At 33.0% G+C, this 21,250-nt stretch overlaps 1 protein-coding gene across 1 annotated transcript in view; it reads right to left on the bottom strand.

The window, feature by feature from the left end:
• Positions 1-325: 325 nt before the first annotated feature.
• Positions 326-21,250, bottom strand: part of LOC149075066 (atlastin-2-like) — a 30,710-nt gene continuing 9,785 nt past the window's right edge. Inside the window, exons 5-15 of the mRNA XM_089245618.1 lie at positions 19,260-19,310; positions 18,070-18,126; positions 13,927-14,019; positions 13,586-13,724; positions 12,637-12,764; positions 8,683-8,739; positions 7,270-7,341; positions 5,959-6,108; positions 3,258-3,472; positions 1,329-1,395; positions 326-713 (exon numbers count right to left, since the gene is read on the bottom strand). Of these exons, the coding sequence (XP_089101744.1) occupies positions 579-713; positions 1,329-1,395; positions 3,258-3,472; positions 5,959-6,108; positions 7,270-7,341; positions 8,683-8,739; positions 12,637-12,764; positions 13,586-13,724; positions 13,927-14,019; positions 18,070-18,126; positions 19,260-19,310 (1,164 nt within the window). The 3' untranslated portion in view covers positions 326-578. The remainder of the gene's footprint in view (positions 714-1,328; positions 1,396-3,257; positions 3,473-5,958; positions 6,109-7,269; positions 7,342-8,682; positions 8,740-12,636; positions 12,765-13,585; positions 13,725-13,926; positions 14,020-18,069; positions 18,127-19,259; positions 19,311-21,250) is intronic.

Here is a 21,250-nt window from a genome sequence, read left to right as displayed (position 1 = left end):
TATATCAGACTTTTACTGTATATAAGTAAACATAGGGGATGTTATTTTATTAGACTGTGTCCATAAAGTAAATTTCAGCTCATTTTTAGCTTATTCAGTCGCATTAGGTTCGAAAATCTGACTTGCCGCACAATTAGAGGTTAGTGCACAAAATAACATGACTAGAACAAGAGAAATTTTGAAAAATATAAAATTCCTAGATTATTTTGCTCTTGATTTTCCACAAGAGAACATGTAATTGTTAAAAACTATGCCATCCATTAAAATCTTTTTCATCTGAAACCTTACAAAGAATCATCTTGAAAAAAAGACGACCAAATCAAAATAAACCTATGAACCTATATTTATGATACTAAAAATGACAAAGACAAAATAGCATAACCATATCATCATATTTTTGGTGTTACAATATTTATATATTTTTTTCTGTTATGGAAACCGTATGTTACAATTTTTGTCTCTTTGATATGGGTGGGGGGAAGACAGTGGTAAAAATAGATCGGACATTCCTTTGTTCCTTACATTGAGCAAATCTGATAAAATTTTTTTAAAAAAAGGGTGATAATATTTAATGGTATTCATGAATGCTTCAGCTTCCCATTTGTAGCCAATGAACTATGAAACTGGCCTATCTGTGCTGTATCCCTTGCCACATCTACAATTTGCATCATTGTCTGGTCAGTGAGCAAGTTCTTGTACACTGGCTTCAGAATCTTTAGAAGAAAAAGAAATTCATCATTTTGAAGCATCTATGAATGAAATGCTCATGAAGAGGCAAAAGAAAGTGCCATAGGATAGGTACTTTTTAAAGTCACATAAAAAGAAAAGATTGCGGTGAGCTAGCAGATAATAGTGAGTCATGAGACATCCGTAACAACAGTTCTTTCTTTGGTCATTTAGAGTAAGTTAATTTGCAAAAATTATTGTATTCTATGTTAACTTTATAGCATTGTTGCATTGTTTATTATACTGTTATTGGGTCGTATTATTGATTAAATGCCATTTTTATCCACCATTTTGAATAATAGTGGAACAAATCGTCCAAGTTTCCATTATTTCCAATAGAAAAATTTGTTTTGACATGTGAGTGATTTGGATTATGCACACACTCACAGAAAAAATTACGCTTGTAAGCCAAAGCTCCACAGAACTTTTTTATGGTTAAATTTTAATATCTGAATAGCATACAATTTAATATTTATCTACACCAAATAACAGAAAAATTCTATCAGCATTTTAAAAGATACCAGTTATACAATAACCCTGATCTTCAATTATAATACTTGAAGTTACCGTAAGTATAGATAGGGATAAATATGCAAACTTACATTTTGCCACAGCGAAAAAGCCAGAATATCTATCTGTGTGCCAATTTCTCTCATATCACCACTATACCTGTAGAGAAGTAAATGTTTTTGACTGTTCATCAAGGAATAACAATTTACACAAGTTAATTGAATTGGTTGCAAAAAATAGTTTTTTAATCACATGACAATTTCTTTGCTTTTCCCAGCTAACATAATGAGAATTATTTAAACTAATAAAAAAAGCGAACAAAGAATGGCAAATCATTTGAATTTATTTCCATATTTAACAAGCTACAGATAAATTGAAAATATCAAAGACTTTGACATTATTTTTGGAACCAGAAAAATTTTTCTATTGTATGTCTCAATTATGACCCTCACATCCTGCATCAGGGCCCCTAGGCTGGGATCTTTTGCCAGATTTTTCAAGGGTCCTTTCTACAGTAAATTTATAGTGCAAAAAACAAAAACTGTAAGAATGGTCCTGAGCCAACATGCTGGAGTCCTGTCAGCCCACCCTTGTGAGGGCCATGGTCTCAATACAATTTTTTTTCAAGTTTAATTCAAAACTTACAATTTTCATTTTAACAACCTTCTAATTATATAGTTGAATCAATTCTTTTAATAATGTTATAACAATCATCTACAATTTTATGGGAAAATATATATATTTATGTGATATACTATAACATTTGAAAATATATATATTTATGTGATATACTATAACATTTGAAAATATATATATTTATGTGATATACATTAACATATGGAGAAGTTAAATTTGTGATGTTTAATATAATTTTTAACTATTTTAAAGTTCAAATTATCTAATATTGATATTTTGGTGTCAAGTTCCTCCTTTCTTATTATTTAATCCATTAATTTAATATAATATAATTATGATATTTTTCAGGAAAAGTAGGAATTATGAGAGGAACACCAAAACTTCATAGTGTTGAAAGCCATTCTAGAGGTAAAGGTTGGTGACTAGGTTCTTGTCAAATATCTTAAATATACCTACAAATGGAAAGTCAGCAAAGATATTTGTTGGACAACCAACCAAAGTTAAAACTTGTTAGCAAGCAAAATTTGGATCAAGAAGTGGCACTACATCTAAGTTTTCAATAGCTCAGCATTCAAGACAATGTTACGATTAGAAGTGACGATGTTCTGTCATTTCCTTCACCTCTCAAGTTTGATAGCAAGGTTTAAGCTACGGTTGCATTTTTCGCAAAATGCAAAAGAAAAACTTAGAATGCAAAAGAAGTGGAAGCCACTTTCGCAAAAATGCGTACAGGAGGTACGAGACAAGAAGACATTCAACCATAAATCATTAGCATTGCGCTAAAGCTTTTCCCGTCATTTTTGCTTTTTTGCTAAAGGAATTTTTTATCTAGCTTAAACCCTGTTTGATAGTCTGGGGAAAGTAACATTTCCCATCTCATTTACCTCATACAATGTCAGTTCATATTTATAGAGGGTGGGGAGTACATTGTGGCTTTCTACATACCAAAGTTGTCAATCAACCTTATGAGTTTTCTGCATACTAAGGTTGCTATTAGCTTTGTACACCATAATAATAAAATGTTTAGGATTTTTATGGTTAGTTAAAATGAATTTTTTCCCTTTGTTTAAACTTATGAATTATGTTTAAAATCATTCACAAAATGATTATAAATGATTCATAAAGTACAATTAGTCATATGTTCAACTTGCCCCATTTAATCTCGAAAAAAGAACACTGCAGAAAATAAGTTTAAAACATTTGCCCTAAAAAAGAATGATTTGAAAACTCTACTCCCATATTTTCAAGAAGTTTTGTTGACTTCTCCAACAAAGGTGCTAGGTTGAATTTGCACCAATAAAAAAAGCAGTTCCACTTACATCAGTGTACCTTAATTATTTGTTTTATATACAGTTTATTTAGATCAGTTGATCAATTATGCTTACCTTATGTATGCCCAGAGGCATAACGTTAAGAGACCTACACCCATAAAGAGATTCAAAAAATTGGACAAGGCATACATTCCAATAAGCCCGAACACAGCTGACAAAAAATACAGCATCATAACTACAGCAAACAGTGTGGCAGGTGTCTTGGCCGCAGCAAATATGTTTTTTCCATCATTTTGCTTCTGATATGTAACAAAGACAACATCCAACTCCTTGGAAAAAAAATTAAACAGTTTGTTTGAGTTTGAAAAAATAAACAAACAAAAATTCTTCAAGTACAGTAACTAATTATCATTGAGATTTTCCGTTTCACACATTTTCCAGCTTACGTTGTTTCATAACAATTTTTTTTTCGGAAACGTTTTTAGTGAGATTCATTAAAAAAAAGGAATTTTTTTAAATAAAAATTATAGATATATTTGAAAGATCCCCATTGCAGTTTTTTGAAAACATGTTAATATTGTTTAGTTATTCTAAAATGAAACATTTATTTGTGGGATCAGTAATGTCACAAGTGTCTTGTAATTCCATGTCCCACAATTTGATGATTCCATGACATAATGATAACAAATTCAGATGTACTATTGCATATTTTACACACCGATTTGTTAGAAATTCTGAAGGGGAATGAGTACGAGGTGCATGTATGGTTAAGTATTATATTTATCAACTAAACTGACTACAATTATTTTTTTACTACTAACAATCTACTATTATTTTTTGGCTACCAACAATCACTCAAAATTCATATATATGATTTCAAAGTAAAGGGTTCTGTCAGCGGCAGATTCAAGTCGGTTGAGGCCATGGACACAGAAAACAGAAGAAAATATTGGGCCCCTTAAGTTAGAAAAAAGTGCAAAGTTAGGATTTTTTGGGGTGCACTCATCGTTAAATCCACCTCTGGGCCCGGGAGTAAAACCACTTTACAAAAAAAAATTAGATTTTGAGAAAAACGAATTTGAATGCGTGGAATAAAGTGGTTTTTCTCCAGTGTACCAAAACTTTCTCCCCTTTTTTTTATGGCTTTAGAGTCGTTTTTCCCAAAAATGAATGCACGTGGGGATAGTACACTTTGAATGCTACAAGATGGCACCCCTACCTCATTATCAAAAAAAAAATTTCTACAAAGTGTTTTTACCCGACCCTGACAAAGTGTTGTTTATACCCTCTTTAATTAGATTTTTGGAAGAAATTTGTAATTCAACCAGCATGACAATATGCTCTACTATCATGGATGGTTTTTATATGCAAATACGAAGGCCACAACAGACAAAATGCCCAATCGGATGGCGAAAAAAAAGTTCCCATAAAAATATGATTGTCGAATATATCCAAAGAGAAAAAAAAAGATACAGCAACCCAATAAGAGCAATAAAAACCAATAATTATGGTAAAATATAAATGCACATACTGCCCACAAAATATTCTGGTTGCTTCATCGAAGTATGGATAGCTTCTAGATTTTATCCCAATATGTTTATATTTTTTTTAAACGTGTCAGTCATGTTAGAATTCATGATCCCCAGAGGCAAGCTATTCCATTTATCAACAACCCTATTAGAGAAAAACTCCCTGTGACACCACAACCTAGAGAATTGCCCCTTACCAATCGATACTGGTGTCCTTTTGTCGAAGCAGTTGATTGGCAATGTATTAATAACTCATGGTCCATTTTATTCATCCCATTGAAATTTTTAAACCCTTTGATCCTATCCGCGACACTTATACTCTTCCAATGAAAATATTTCAAAAAATCTAATCTCTGCTTAACCCCAGTGTGTCATCAACAGCACACATGGCTTGAGTACATGGCTCTCTGTACCCCCTCAATTAAGTCAATGTCCCTCTGTAAATATGGTCTCTAAAACCGAACGCATACTCCAATCTAAGACTAAATAAGCCCCAGAAAATAGGACCACTTTGGGAGAATGCGGAGAGACCTTTTTGAGTACACTATTGAGTGACTTATATCATTACACCATTAGATAATTAATGTCCTTTTAATGATTCTTTATACAAATGTTTATATTGGTAATGGATCAACTTCATACATAGTTTTGATGATTACTTGTTATTTTAATATTTCTCGAATGAAAGGTATTGTACCCTTTAAGGTAAGGTAGGCACCAAGGTTATAAAGGTAAAGGTAGATACCAATCTCCATAAGGGCAGTGGCCGATATTGCCGTAAGGTGATATAGTCTGAGTGCCACCTGGCTCCAACGTATATTTTATCTCTAATATTCCTAAAACTCAAAGACAGTACATAAAGACAAAGACGTCCCCATATTGATGATTACTTGATGAAGACATTTGAATGAAAATAGCGATTTTAACAATGAATTAAAATATTTCTGAGAAGTATAAAGGTAGAGAATTTTCACATACAATAAAAAATTTTCCATTCAAAAACAAAAATCTCAATTCATATATGTGCGATGCTTTTATAAATACAGGTGACATCTCAACAATCGAAGATATTTCTCTTTTGATTCAAATTAACTTCTCATGAAGAACTGAATCCAAAAACTTCAATTGAAAATCAGAAAAAAAGATAGAAAAAATTATGTCTAAGGATCATTTATATTTAAAAAAACACAAGTTATATTATTTTAAGACACAAAAATAAAAATGAATAACTTTAACTATGATCCGATAAATTAAATTGTTCAGAACTCATGGGAGTTTTCACTCACTTCTTTGAGTTTTTCCAAATACTGCTTTGAAAATTCTTCACCACCCATCTTGCGCGTACAGTTGAACAGAAGTACCGCTTCATTCTTTAGATGATTATGATGAAGATCCAAATGATTGGGTCTGATATATGGTCTATCACCTCCGCAAAGCTGTGAAAGAACAATACTGGAATATATAATATACTCACGCCCTTTAAAATTTTAGTAACAGTTGACATAAATGTACCAATTTTAAAAACTTGAGAAATGACATTTGAATGTTTAATCTGCCCATATTACTCTATGACAGCGGTTCTCAACCTTTTTTTGACTCGCGGAGCAATTTTCAGTATATAATTTCTATGGCGGAGCCCTGTTTGACTCGAGGAACTCTTTTATGTACATAATTTTTATGGCAGAATCTTGTAGGCCTCTCTTACTTACTTATCTATCAAATTTACTGATTCATTTTATTTTCCTCGAGTCGTCGCGGAGCCCCTGAAGGGTGGTGCACAAGGAGCACCGGTTGAGAACCGCTGCTCTACAAGATGTCATTTTCTTAAAAAATGTTTTGTAACATTTGCTTCGATAAGAATACACATTCATGTTTCTGGCTAAACTTAGACAACAAAATAAGTAATCGAAAAATATCCATCTAAATATAAATCCATCTAATGAATCCATAAAGATGGACCCACTTGCACATTCATGTTTGTGGCATAGGAGGGAGAGAATGATATATAGCAGTGTTTCTCGATTGGGGGTGCCTGGACCCTAAGGGATCCACCACAGCCCATTTGTATAATTATACAACAAATTAATCCCAAGCTGAAAAAATACATATAAATTTGTATCTTATTCATCACATTTGCTAGTACTGGATTCTACATTATTCTAGAACATTCTTGTTGAAAGATGATTGTAGTTTCTGCTGCTTTAAATGGAGGGGGTCCATGACCAAAAGTATTTGGGAACTGCTGAGAAAGAGAGATGAAAAAAATGAACCAAAAATAACATTTGAGAAGTGTCCAGAAAACAGGATACAAATTTTGGCTATACAAAGGAATTGGCTGTACAAGTGATACGAATAAAAAATTTGACAGAACCCAGCACTTAAAAAAGTTTAAAAACTCTGATTATTTATGTAATAAAATTTTTTTTAATGGGTAAAGTATTCTAACAAGAGTTTTTCTTCACAAAGCTGTATCGATTTTTAAAATAAATATGATAAATTCCAATAAAAATACATTTTTTGTAGTACATTGCGATCACTTTCCAGCATCAAAAAGCAAGCATGATAATCAATTTTAAAATAAAGAAAACAGAACTAACTCTTTCCATTGCTGACGTATAATGTTCTTTAGCACTTGTCACAGCAGATAAGTTGTTCGCTTCAGCAGTAGCCTGAGATAATAAATTAATTTAGAAACAGAGCAATAAATTCAGGCACATTTTAATATTCAGGCTAAAGTGTGGGAACACTCTTATATAATTGCATATGTAAAAAACACCGGTTGAATTTGAACAATGTAATAATTTCAAAAATGTCATGCTTGAATGTTTTTGGTATTTATACACCTAAATATGCCCTGCAATACGTTTATTTTCTTTTAACATATCAAAATATAATTATACTTATTATTTGTTCTTGCAGGATGGATAAATTATGAATGATGTGAACTTAAAACAAAAATCATTAGCATAATAACATGATCACAAAGGAATAGATCATGCACAATTTTTCTTTTGCAAAGAAAAGCAAAAAAAAAAGTATTGTTAAAATCCTTCATTTTTCATCTCTAGTTTTGCATCTCTCATAAGCAAGGCCAGATACTGGTAAAATTTGCATGTCTTTGCATCTTTTTTTCTTTCAGGGCATTTTTTAAAATTTTCAGGATATTTTTTCCCTTTTTTAATTTTTTTGACAATGAGGAGGATTGAAAAATTAATACAAGTACTAATTGCATTGAGCAATCCTCAAAGAAGAACATGCAAAAACTGTGACGTATCAGTGTTGCTGCAGAACAATTTCAGGAAGACTCTTAAGAAAAGAACTTTTATGTGTAGAAAAATACATTAAGGCGATTTTTATTGCAGAACATTTTTAGTCAGCTGATGGTTCAATGCAAAACATTCAGCTTTGGTGTAGGGCACATATGAAAAAATGTGAATGAATTTTTTGGAAAATAGAAAAAAAATTATGGTTTACTGGCTTCCTAACTATACACAGGATTTTCTCAGGCGGGGATTTATTTTTTACAGCAAGAAAACGCTACCTGACCCACACACACAGTACGCCAGCATTCCTAACTGACTCATGAATTATAACTTGTACATCATAAAAACTCTACTGGTAATTTTTGATAAAATCTGAACATTAACAAAAACTTTACATGATTTTGATGCTATCAAATTGTTTTTCTTTCCACTTTCAAACATAATCAACTTTTCAAGAACTGTGTTTAGTTATTTTTATGGTATTTTTGGTCTTTTTTTTTTTGGGCATTAAATAATTTTCAGGGCATTTTTAAGATTTTATTAGGGCAACAACATCCAGTCCCAGCTCCCAAGTATTCAAACAAAGAAACATTTGCAACTCAAACCAGCAGATAGAACAGAACTGGTTTCCAAAATGACATCTGATAATATAAAGCTTTGGCATTGTATTATTAAAAATAAAGCACTTTCCTTCAGTATGATATTAAAAGATGAGAAAAAAAAAGAATAATTTTGCACGTAACTCACCACAAGCATGGTTTTTGGTTCTGGAAGTTCTCCTCCTTCAAAGATTTTCACATATGCCTGTAAAGATGGAGAGAGGGAAAAAAATAACTTAGAACATTAGAAAGAAGAAAACTGAGAGTACTGAAGTTTCAAATTTCTATTATCATAAAGTCAATATAAACTATTAAAAAATATATTAATTTTTTCTTGTTTTATACTCTTCTCAAATAATGACATGAGATGTATCATAATAATGTGGCTGAAGAGTTAGCATACTGAATTTATATATTAAATTAACAAAAACTGTAATTATTATCTGCAGATCATGTGTTAAAAAAATCCTCTGAACTTAGTGTGGATTATAAACCATTACATATTATCTGTCAATTTTTTTTCCTGAGAGTTTGGAATAAGATAATTGTTTTAAAAAATAATCCACAAAGAATAATTTTTCTAAGATAACTTTTACGGGAGTGATTAGAAGTAACAAAAAAAACAACCAACTTTCTACTCTTTGATATTTTATTAGTGGTGATACAGATCACTACCGGAATGATAATTCCAAGATAGTTAAACCTCTCTTAATGGTCACCCCTCAGATGTGGTCTCCTTCACCCCTCTTTTACTGACAAAAAAATTTTTGTCCCGTTGGCGTTCATAAAGGAGAGGTTTTACTGTACTAAAAAGCTTCTTGATAGTAGTATTGAAAAATTACCACATTAAAAATAAAGTCAAAACAAAACAAACAACAATTAGAAAAAGCACAAACTTATGCCCTATGGCAAGCATACTTTTCAAAAGGTGGACAGATGCATAGAAATTTGCATTTATTTAATGCATATTTCTATGCATTAAATAAATGCAAAAGTACATGATTTGGTGAGAGTTGCCAGAAAAAAGTAGCAAAAAAAAATTTTTTTTAATGCTGTTTGTACAGCAAAAATTAACATTAAGCAGTGCAATCTATATCCCTTGATAATGAAGAATAAAATAAATTAATTAATTTAAATGAAGAATTAGTGGATTTGTTTTGGATTTTGAGTAAATCTTCATTGTATTTGTTTGTTATATTTTGTATAAATCTAAATTTGAAAATGCAGAAGTTAATAGTATTTTTATAACGCACATTATGTTCATGATGTGGAACTTCCATGTTACAATACTTCATTAGAGAATTATATGCAAGTGCAGATTCACAACAGGACTTTTCTTCAAATTAGGTAATTTCTCAAGCATGTGTTAAGTCAAGTGTGTCAAGTTTTTTTTTCTTCAAAGTAGCAAAATTTTCATTTGTGGATTACAGGTAGAAAATTAAGATAATTAGATTCAATTACCTGAGATCAACTTATCAGTTAGTATTAGGGTGGTCCAATTAATCGGATCAGTTAAACACAGTTAAAAACTTTAGTTGAGTTGATATACTGGATCAATTTGATTAAAATTTTCATTAAAAGTTTATAAATTCACTTGATTTATTTGACGAAACTGATTTTCACAAAACATAATTTGAGATGCCTTAAATTATTTTCCTAGATATACAAAAACAAAATTACACCACAAAAATTTCAGATAAGTGACTATATTTAAAAATATTTGAATCAAAGTTTCCAGCATGGGGGATACCAAATCTAAAATTTTTGGTAATCAATCCAAGTGGGACCCTCGGTCAGCATGCTATTTTTTATCCTCCGAAGACAACACCCATAGCGTATCAAAATACATAACAAGTTTTGTGATTTTTTTTAATATAGCAAATAGGTGAGTGAAATGAATGAAAATATTTTTGTAGCATCAATTAATAAAAAAGGTAACTAATAAGTTAATGAAGTTTGAAAATATTCTATTAAAATTTGATTAATAACTATTAATTTATTACAATTTTTGATTAACCAATTAAAATTCTAATCAATTCCCGTAGTTGGTAGTTATACTACTCGCTGAGGTAAAACAAATCATCAGTGACAGTGACATATGATTATTCATTCAAGAAAAATATGCTGGCTCTTGGTTCTGTGTTTAAACATGTGTTTTTATGACTAAACACCTCCAGATTTATTTCAATATTGTTTGAATGAGGCCTATACAAGAGAACTGGGCAGGTGCACCCGCACAGGCCCCACTTGGAAGGGGGGCCCAAAAATGGGCCAGAAGAGGCCTAAATTCAAATTCTTTTGCATAAGGCACAGGAATGGCTAGCTAAGGCTCTGCAAGGGAATGCGGTGGTGAAATTTGACAGAAGAGACGGTTGATGTTTCAAATGAAACCCAAAACTGTTGTACAATCAATAATGTCTGATGGGAGATTGTTCCAATCAATTATTGTCCAGGGAAAGAAACTAAATTTGAAATTTAATTTTAAGTTCAATATCTTTTGATGGTGAACAACTATCAGCTTTTTTTCAGTTATGGGAAAATATGAAGTCTTGTCACAGTGAGCAAGACATTTCTATGTGCTACTACTATGTAATTGCACGTACACCTCTACAGACTCGTCTGGGGAATTCCTAACGAATTGATAGTGTTTGTATATGAATCAATTGTTCATGGCCAGACTGTGCTACTACTATGTAATTGCACGTACACCTCTACAGACTCGTCTGGGGAATTCCTAACGAATTGATAGTGTTTGTATATGAATCAATTGTTCATGGCCAGACTGTGCTACTACTATGTAATTGCACGTACACCTCTACAGACTCGTCTGGGGAATTCCTAACGAATTGATAGTGTTTGTATATGAATCAATTGTTCATGGCCCCTGCAAGGGTGGGGCTGACAGGGCTCCATATCTGGGGCTCAGGAGATGATTCTCATAATTTTTTGTTTTTTCATGATATAAATTCGCTATTGAAGGGCCCGTGAAAAGTCTGGTCTGGGGGCACGCAAAATGTTCCAGCCTAGGGGCCCCGATATCTCTCCAGCGTGGTCCAACCCCTCAGGGTAAAAGGCTTATATCCTTAATGGGACAGAGCCTGGGCCACAACTGATCTTACAGCCTAGGGGCCCTACTCTAGGATGTGGGGGCCATGAAATGGGTAACCCCCCCAAGTGGTAAAACCCAAAGGTTTAAACTATAATTTTTGTGGGGAGGGGGCAAATATGATTTTGATGACCCACATCACAGCAAAATTTGATGATTTTACAACAAAATTTTGTTAATAAGAGTATCCGTATTTTTCGGGCTGTTATGCCATGTTTCAGGCTTTCAATTCTTACAGTGGCAATCCAGATATATCTTGTCTTCTTAAAACCCTCTGATCACGCCAATCCAGATTCCAGCTAGCTCTGTACAGAGAGCTTTGCCTGATAACATGTTTTCTTCTCCCCCCCCCCCAACCATCAATCAACTGCCAATGGGTGCAGTCAGCTTTTGTTCAAAGTTAGATAACATAAGAGAGTGGCTGTTTTTTCCCCCATCTTTCCAGAGTAGTGTAGGAATGGGAATGTGCATACAGAATAAGTGATGGAAAATAGAGTATTTATTATTATAATTCCCGATTTCGGAGAGGGGAGGGGGGGGGGCATTTATCACTGCACAAGATAGGAAAAAATATTCTTGAAAACAAGTAGCAATTTTTAGAAGGTTTAGTGATTCCCACTGTGGGAGTTATGATGCAGATCAGTAAAATTTTAAAAACTTAAAACAATAACATATTTATGGTGTCAAAGCTATTCTTTTTAAAATGGAATGGTTATACTTGCTGTTAAAAACCAAAAATGCTGTTAACATCGATTCAATATTTCAAGACAGTCATCACCAAACTTTGGTGCCTCATCAAGAAGTTGTAGAAGTTTCCACATATAGTTGCAAGAGAACTTCTACAACAATATTTTTTTTTCCAAGAATATAGGAAAGCAAAATAATAAGATAAAAAAAACTTGTGAGTAGTTAAGAAAAAAAGACAAGATGCGGTATTGAAAAAAAAAACTGATTTTTAAAAAAAGATGATATTGATCTCTACTTGCAAAAGCAAACCTTGAAATATTCCACCAACTCTCGACATGTGATCTTTTTCCCATTAACTTCTTTTAGTATAAGATTTTCGGATGACAGCAAAAGAGGAACTAGAATCCTTAAGCAATCTCTAAAATTGCCCTCAATATCTGTAAAACAAATCATATGTTACATGAGTTTTAATTTAACGCTTTAAAATTAAAGCCAAAATGTTTTACAATTTATTTTATTCAATCCACTGTGGTTCTCGTTCTTCTAGCAAAGGCTAAAGAACTATTTGAAACTTCTTAGAAAAAACAAAGGAGGAAAATAATTTGAAAAAGGTGATTCTGAACTAATGAATTGAGACCTCTCAGGGAAGGATGGAGGGAAAAGGACTGAAAATGAGGAAAAATACATTATCTTGATACGAGAATAAAATTTCACGTTGAAAGCTAAATACATGCTGTTAACATGTAAAAAGTAATGCAAAATGTATTCATCAATTATTTAAAATTTGACAACTAAGCAGAAGGTTTCCTCTGATCCTGTTTCTCAAAACAAAGCTCTCCATAAAAAAAATTTCAATTGGAACCTGATACCTCTAGTCTCTTGTTCAACTATGATATACATTTTGTCTTCAATGCAGCTATTGTGGAAATGAAATATATGCTACCTAAATTAGTATTTATTAAGCAAATAATATGTTTTGGTTTGATTCTGTATAAAAGTTTTCATTCCTTGTACTACTAACACATTGATTAGTAATATCATTGAAACCATAAAATACAGTGATCTTAAAATCTGACAATTACATTTGTTTTAGAATTTTCAATATTTATATACTTGAAAAGTACAATAAAATAAAAATACTGAAATAAAATAATTTACTTGTGCAACAAAAAAACAACCTACAAATTCCATGACACAATCATATAACACAGCTCTACTCGACCAAGCTTATTTGAAAAAAATAATAATAAATGCGTACCTGATAATCTCCCATCAAAATGAGGATTTGTGGCAACTTTCAAACCAGGATGAGGAAGTAGAAAACATGAGATGTCAGCAAAACAAGAGCGAATATGCTTTCGTAACTGTTGAAGCTCTGGATGCTGTCTGTGAGATAACTATTGAAATACAAGAGGGGATTGAAATACGAGTTATGGCAAAAACTATTTAATTTACTATCACAAAAAAATAATTAAATACGTGTGATACACAGGTAAGTATCAGAAAACAATCTATCTCAATTAGCACTTTCGTAATCATAGAATAATCATAGAATTTGAGCATACTTTGTTCTAATAATAATACTTAAAAATAGATTACTTCTAGTCTCCTTTCTAATATTTTCTTTCCACCTTTCACTCCATAATCAGCTTCATACGGATAGCTCCAATCTCTAACGAGAAACACCAATTTCTAAAAAAGAATTAAAGCCGAACAAATAATAATGAATCATTTTATGATGGATATATATTTCACTGAGAAATGTAACAAAATATATTTATACAGCCGGGGTTGCAACAATAAACAAAAATGTGCTCTGTCGCCTACAGCAACAGCCCTCTTCATGTAACTTTTAATGAACAAAGAGTGAATTTGACAGACCTCCCATCCCTCACCTGGTCTGATGCAGGTCTTATCATACCAGCTGGACCTCCCCAAGTTTCTACCTTGTATACAGAATGGACATAAACAAAACAAGTATATGAGATGACAATGTATGATATCTGACAGCAGGTGACCTTCAGATGTTTGTAATGCATTTTTTCTTTGTGCAATATTGCATCTGGAATATTTTGAAGTATATAATACATAATTGGATTGCTTGGTTACGTTAATTACATATTTAATAACCCTGAATAAACCTATATTCAGTTTGAATATAGGTTTATATTCAATATAAACCAATAAATTCTAATATTGAGTTTGATGAAATACCTTAACCTTTTCCACAATTCCAAAATTTCCTTGATCCACGTTATAACTGTGGAAATCGCCAAACCCTCTATAAATCCTCCAATATCACATCTTTTTTTCAAGAAGACTCCTGATTTCATGCAGATGATAGTGCTCCCCAGGGCCTGTTTATCGCATGGGCAAATGGGGCACTAATTTTTAGGGGTCTGAAAAATTTTTGCCTTTTATATTTTAGTTTTAATAGAAAACAGAAAGCATTTTAATATGTTTGATGAAGTAGCGAGGTCACTCATTCCTAATTGGGATGGGACAAATAGTGATTTGGCCAAATACCGAATATTTGACAGCAGAATATCAATTTCCTTAAAATCAATCAAAATTATGAATAAAATTTCAGTTTTTAATTGAAAATAAAATCACCTGTAATTTAATGATCAATGTTTAATTTTAATTATGCAATTTATTATTTAAATATTAAAAAACTGGTAACTGAAAGATTTTTATAGATTATATAGATACAGTGATACCTCGGCTACTGAAGATAATTCGTTCCAGAATCGAGTTCTTATAGTTCTCCCCATCCATTTGCGATTTGGTCAGATCATTTCTCATATCCTCACTGTTCAGTTTCATGCTAAGAGTAATGCACTGAAAGAGCACACTATAAAAACAAGGGCTTCCCCACTCCTTTTTTTAAATGCATTTTCTATTTTGGCTGAATCTTTAATTTTATCTCAAATGGTTCAAAGAATTTCAGAAAAAGAAGGTACATCTGAAAAAAGATTCCGGGGTGGACATGAGTTAATCGGGCTCTAGTGACAGTGATTCTGATGTTTTGTGTGAAAATTCAGCTCACAGCTATTTTATGTTAGTGTGTGCATTCATATCATCAAAAACGTTCGTTAGCTGAATCCGTATTCATCAGCAGAGACAGAAAAATCACAAAACAATCTTCATTAGACAAAAAATTTGAATGCTGAAGTGTTCGTTAGCCGAGATATCACTGTACTTACAGAATCAATTTTTTTTTCCAACACTCATGTTGCAATTTCACATCTAATTAAGAAAATGTCAACCATCATTTACTCTCAAGTATTAATGCATCATAAAATTTGTAACTTATTTTTCAGCTCTAGATGTTCTTTGCTCCTTTCAGTAGTTCAATACATTTCTTGTCTATGTACATCCTTCAGTTAGTGAACTTGTGTAACAAAAGAATCATTTGTTCATGCTCACTTCCAGATTATTGCAATAGAATTCTATTTTCAGTTTCATATTTTGCTTATCCTAGAAATGTACCCTGACATAACCTCTTGCACACAAAAGGATACACACACAACACAATAAAATATAATCAGCAAATGTTCAATTTATGCAAAAAATTGTTATTAATATAATTTTTTTAATTAGTTTGTCGTGCTTAGACTTACATAGATATTCGGGGGAACCGAATATTTGGCAAAAGGGCTGAATAGACCAAACACCAACTGAATATTCGTCCCATCTCCAATTCCTAATGCAATGTATGATACCACAAAAAAACACCTAGAACCAGAAGGTTCCTTGAAGATGGGGATACTGCTTCTGTAGATCTTTCTCCTAGAGACAATTTTAGAGCATCATGCCATTTTGTATTATGTGATGCATTGATATTGTAACTGACAGCTAGAAAAGTAACAATATCAATGTGTTTTGGAAAATTTTTCTTTCTTAAATTGCAAAACAGATGAAGTCTTTCACAAAGCCCAAGTGTTCCAGTAATGTCATAATACTAATTTGGGTGATGATTTTGCTGATGAATTTCAGCCATTTTTGCCAATTAAAGAGGAAATGGGAAAACCCTAGTGAAATTTTACAAAAGTTGCATAACCCTGAGTAACGTTCCCAAATATTGAGACTGCTCTAAAAATGTTTTGACTATTCCCATAAGCCAGGGGTTCTCAAACTGTGTGGCTCAAACGGCGCCCCTGACAAAGGTTTTTTGAAAATATTATTTGTTAAACAGCTCTGGAAAGCCAGCGAAACTTGCGCATAAGCATTGAATAGGGGAAAAGGGGCACCATGGGTGAAAAAAGTTTGAGAACCCCTGCCATAAGCAATTGTTCAAGTGAGCAAAGTTTTTCCCTCTTGAAAAGACTGAAGTCTTCCCCAAGCACCATACTGGGTCCAGACAAACTTGTGGAACTTTCATTTGAAAGTGAAACTACTCTTCAAATTTACAATATGACGATCTAATTAGAGACTGTAGCAATGAAGGCAAGAAAAAAACCAATTTGATTGACTGTTTTGACCCACACACAAATTTGATACTCCATCTTATCAAATAAATACCTGACAGCAATTCACGCTTTTTCATTAAGTGTAAAGATGTATTATAATTGTTAATAATTTTGATTCACAAATAATATCTAATTGCGTCTTTTCACTAAAATATGCACTAGTTGGGACAAAATGGGTCCATCTTTATGTATTGTCTATTTATATTTTCATAATGTTTATTTTTAAAGTCAAAAATTATGAGTTTGTTCTGCATATTTTTTAGTTTCTCATCTTGTTGAATTTTCAAATGCAAAATTTAATACCATCACGAAAGAGCCGAGTAAGCTAATGCCAAAGTTTTCACATAAGAATTTATTTTGATTACAATTGTACATAATTTTTTTGCATGATGTCATGCAATTTTCACTTCTGAACATGGAAGACAGATGGCAGCACCTGCAGAACAGATATTCATAACTCAGACAATATAACATCAAAGAGCATTATATATAGGGGGGGGGGGCGCCCCCTGAAATTTATGCTTTCCCAGGGCCCAAACTCATGATGAACAGGTTCTGGTGCTTTCCCCCCCTCCAACTCTGAGAGTAATAATACAGTAAAACCTGCTTTGTAGATACTGGTGGGACAAAAAAAATTCATCTGCAAAAGAGGTAACCGTTAATCAGGGGTTTGAAATGCATACTTTTATTATACACTGGGAAGTTATTATTTGGCCGTAAAAGAGAGGTGACCGCACCTGAGGAGTGTTCGTTCGGAGGGCGTGTTACTGTAATTAAAAAAAACAAGGGAAAGAGAAATACTCTACTTTTTTCTATTATGAATACTGCACGCATATTCCTAGCAAAGTATACTATTTTATACACACACTTTGAACACAGTCTCTCCCTTTTCTGTTATCAAAATGAGAACAGAAGCTGGCTCTGCCCACTAGCAGTTGATCTAACAGGTTGGGGATGGAAAACATGCTTTGAAGAGGGAAAAAAAACACAACCCAGTATCTGGGCTCATCACTGCCAAAAGAGGGTTTTAAAAGGAAGTGAGGTATCTCATAATTGCTAAATACAAAGCATCAAGTAAGGTGAGATATCTCGTCAGTGCTGCTGAGAAGATTAATGATCAGTTACCCAATGATATAAAGTTGCAAGAAAAAAGAATTATATATATTTTTAACAGCAAAAATGAAGAATTTTATGCAATTTGCATCCCACGGACACTACTACATCACTGATAAAACTCAAGAAATTCCTTCGAATTTAATTAGTTATCTACCTGAAATGGTCGTTCTCTAGTGTCTTCCAAGGCCAGCCTTCCATATTCTGTGAATAACTAAATAACAAAAAGTCGAATTAGATATTTTTCTTGATTATATTTCATGAAATAGCTTTATACATATATATGTGGTATATGTGATAGAACGTTAATCAATCAACGAAAGGGGAGATTCATCTGAAGTCATCACAGTTAATTTAGAGATAAGGGTCCATTGCAGGAATCAAAAAATCTCAGCAGCGTTAGTTTCTGAATTAGTTTCCAACCAACATGGAAAGGGTTCATGTCTTCCTCGAAAATAATGAAATGTTCATTAGAACATACCTAAAGTTTCATAATTTTCTGATGAATAGATACATGGTCGTAGATAGCTCAGAATAAGGAAACTTTCATCATGTACACCCCACATGATTTTGTTGGTTAGCAAGAAAAATCAAAGATGTTACAATACTTATATCAAAAGTAGAAAAATTTGTGAAAATTTTAAGTGTTAGCAAAATTTCTTAGAATCATAACACTTTTTTTTTTTCAAATGGCTCAAAATAACTCTGGAACTTAATCACTCTTTTCTATGCTAGTAGATACGATGGCTTGAATCCAAAATCATTGTATGTTCTCTGGCTTCTTTAGTTTAGCAAACACACATGGAAAATTTTGGACACCAATACCAATGCAAATAGAGTGAAGACAGACATCTTCTGCTGCAAATGCAGTGAAAGCAGGCATCTTTAGCTTCAAACGAAGCCAAGGCAGGCTTTGTTTGCTTAATCTTCAGCTGCAAATTGATCAGAGGCAGACATCTTCAACTATAAATGGAGTGATATGTCAGAGAAGCGATTTGTTCTGTAGGAGCATTGGATCATCCTGGATTTTGCAGGACAGACAAATTTTCCCCATATACATCCCCATAAACAAATTCGGTTTTTGAGAGGGACAATCAAGCCCCACTTCTCAGATCTACATCTGCCTTAAATGAGGTTTGACTGTAATTATGAAATCTCAGAAATTATAATCTAACATTATATATATATAATAAACTTATATAGCATAGCCAAATTACAAAACTTAAAATACAAAGTGAAATAAATTGCGTATTTTTAAAACTCATGCAAAGCAAAATTTAAATGAAAAAAAAAACAATACAGTGATGTTAATTGAAATGTCAATAATATGGGGGAAAAGTTTAATACCTGTAAATGCTGCAGATCATTTTCTTGTATATTTTGAGATAAGTTATAGACCTGAAACAATTCGAAAATACATATTTCACTTGTCAATGTCATTATATAATACACATTATAATCGCTATAAATGTACTAAAATCTTTTATCAGTGAATGATCACTACTGCATCTCAGTTAGATGTTACTACACTTATATCACAAGTAGAAAAATCTGTGAAGATTTTAGGTGTTAACAAAATTTCTTAGGATCATAACATTTTTTTTTTTAAACGGCTCAAAGTAACTTTTCTGGAACTTATTTTCTATGCTGGTGGATATGATGACTTGAATCCAAAAATCATTATATGTCCTCTGGCTTTAATTTAGTAAACACACACACACCAACACGAAATCAGATTTCGGTGTTTCAACAACACGTGACATGCATAAAATATTTCATTGAAGCCTTTTATTTTTTTTTTAGTTTTTATTCCCTTCACACCCTTGAAGACCAGAACCACCACTAGAAGCAAAAATTTATATCTTAGGCACCTCCTCATAATTTCAAACAAATTAGAACTTGGTGCTTCTTATTGGTCCAGCACCTGGGACATTAGACACCTTCCCCTCCTAGTTGCAGTCCTGTGTAGGGCCTTCATTATCATAACCTAAGATTACAAGTTACCCTAGGTAATTTTTGATAAATTCATTTACAAAATTAGGGGTTAATTTATTCATTTTTGTCGCACCACAGTCATTTTCTGCACCCTGGGGCTAATTAGACCGTAAACTTACAATTTATTGGCAATTCCGAACGGCAGGCTTGTTTTTTATACTCAACAGGTTGGTGCGCTAACCCCTCAATGGGGGACTCCCTGCAGTAGCAATTTTTTGTTGTACCCCTGTGTCAGGAAAGTTTTCTGACAAGGACGAACCGAGTATCGAACTCGCGACACCTCTAAACATCCTTTGGTACTTTATGCGAGTATCTTATCGACCCTTGGGGGTAATTAAAATAACTGTGCTAAATACCTAACATCATTGAAAACTTGTTCATAGAAAGTTGCAGAAAAAAACCCCAACAAGGTGTTTATGGCTTGCAAAGATTAGACCAATATTTTCCAAGTGGGTAAAGAAAATTAGATTGAAATAGGAGGCAAAAGGATAAATCCACCTCTGCCTAGAGAACAAATGACAGAGTCAGTAAACAGGAAAAAAATGACCTAGAGTGTGTCAAGCATATGATTGGCCAAAAACAGTGACTCACAGAAAGAGAGGGGGACCAGTTCAGCGAACAATAAAAAGAGTGACCCAGAGCGTACAAGCATGTGAATGACCAAAAGAGAGACCTAACAAGCAAGGGCAAAGTTAGTGAGCAACCAAAAGTGTGGCCTTGAGTGTGGAAGCATATTAGTAGCCTAGAGAGTGTTCAAGTGTTGTGAATGGCCTAGAGCAGGGGTTTCCTACATAAAGTTCCTCGCGGAACCGTTGATGATAATGAGGCCGTTCTACGGAACTTGAAATTTTTAAAAAAAATATTTATCTAAAAAAAAGTGTGTCCCTACTGCATCTCAACAGCATTATAGCCCCACTGCAAAGTGAAAGAGGTTTTCATCACCACCTCATTTTTTTGTTTTCACGTTACACATTCACAATAGGGATGCCTGTGAAGAGTGAAACTTCAGGGTGACAGCAAAAAATTTGGTGTGTCCGTAATACCGAAGCTGTTCCCTATTCTTTCCTTACATGTTTACAACAGATGGCGCTGCTATACCAACAACAGTTTTCCAACCAAAACAGATCTGGCAATCTATCTACTTGTAATGTGTATGCATTATTAAACTGGTGCTTTTCAAAGGCGGGTATTTAAGTATTTAATTATTAACAGGCACTGAGTGTTGTTTCGCTCATTTTGTTTCTCAACTGAAGGAGGAGATTGCCTGATTGTTCAGTAAATTATCCCAAGGCCGTTTTAATGGTGCTATGATAAATAGCAGATGCCACTTTGGCAAATGTGGC

Source organism: Pholcus phalangioides, unplaced genomic scaffold (genome assembly GCF_987345545.1).
Source record: "Pholcus phalangioides strain wild (caught in Gottingen) unplaced genomic scaffold, Ppha-v1.0 ptg000016l_1, whole genome shotgun sequence".
Classification (NCBI taxonomy): Eukaryota; Metazoa; Arthropoda; class Arachnida; order Araneae; family Pholcidae; genus Pholcus; species Pholcus phalangioides.
Note: the sequence above shows the minus strand (reverse complement) of the source record. Positions and strands in the feature narration are given on the sequence as shown.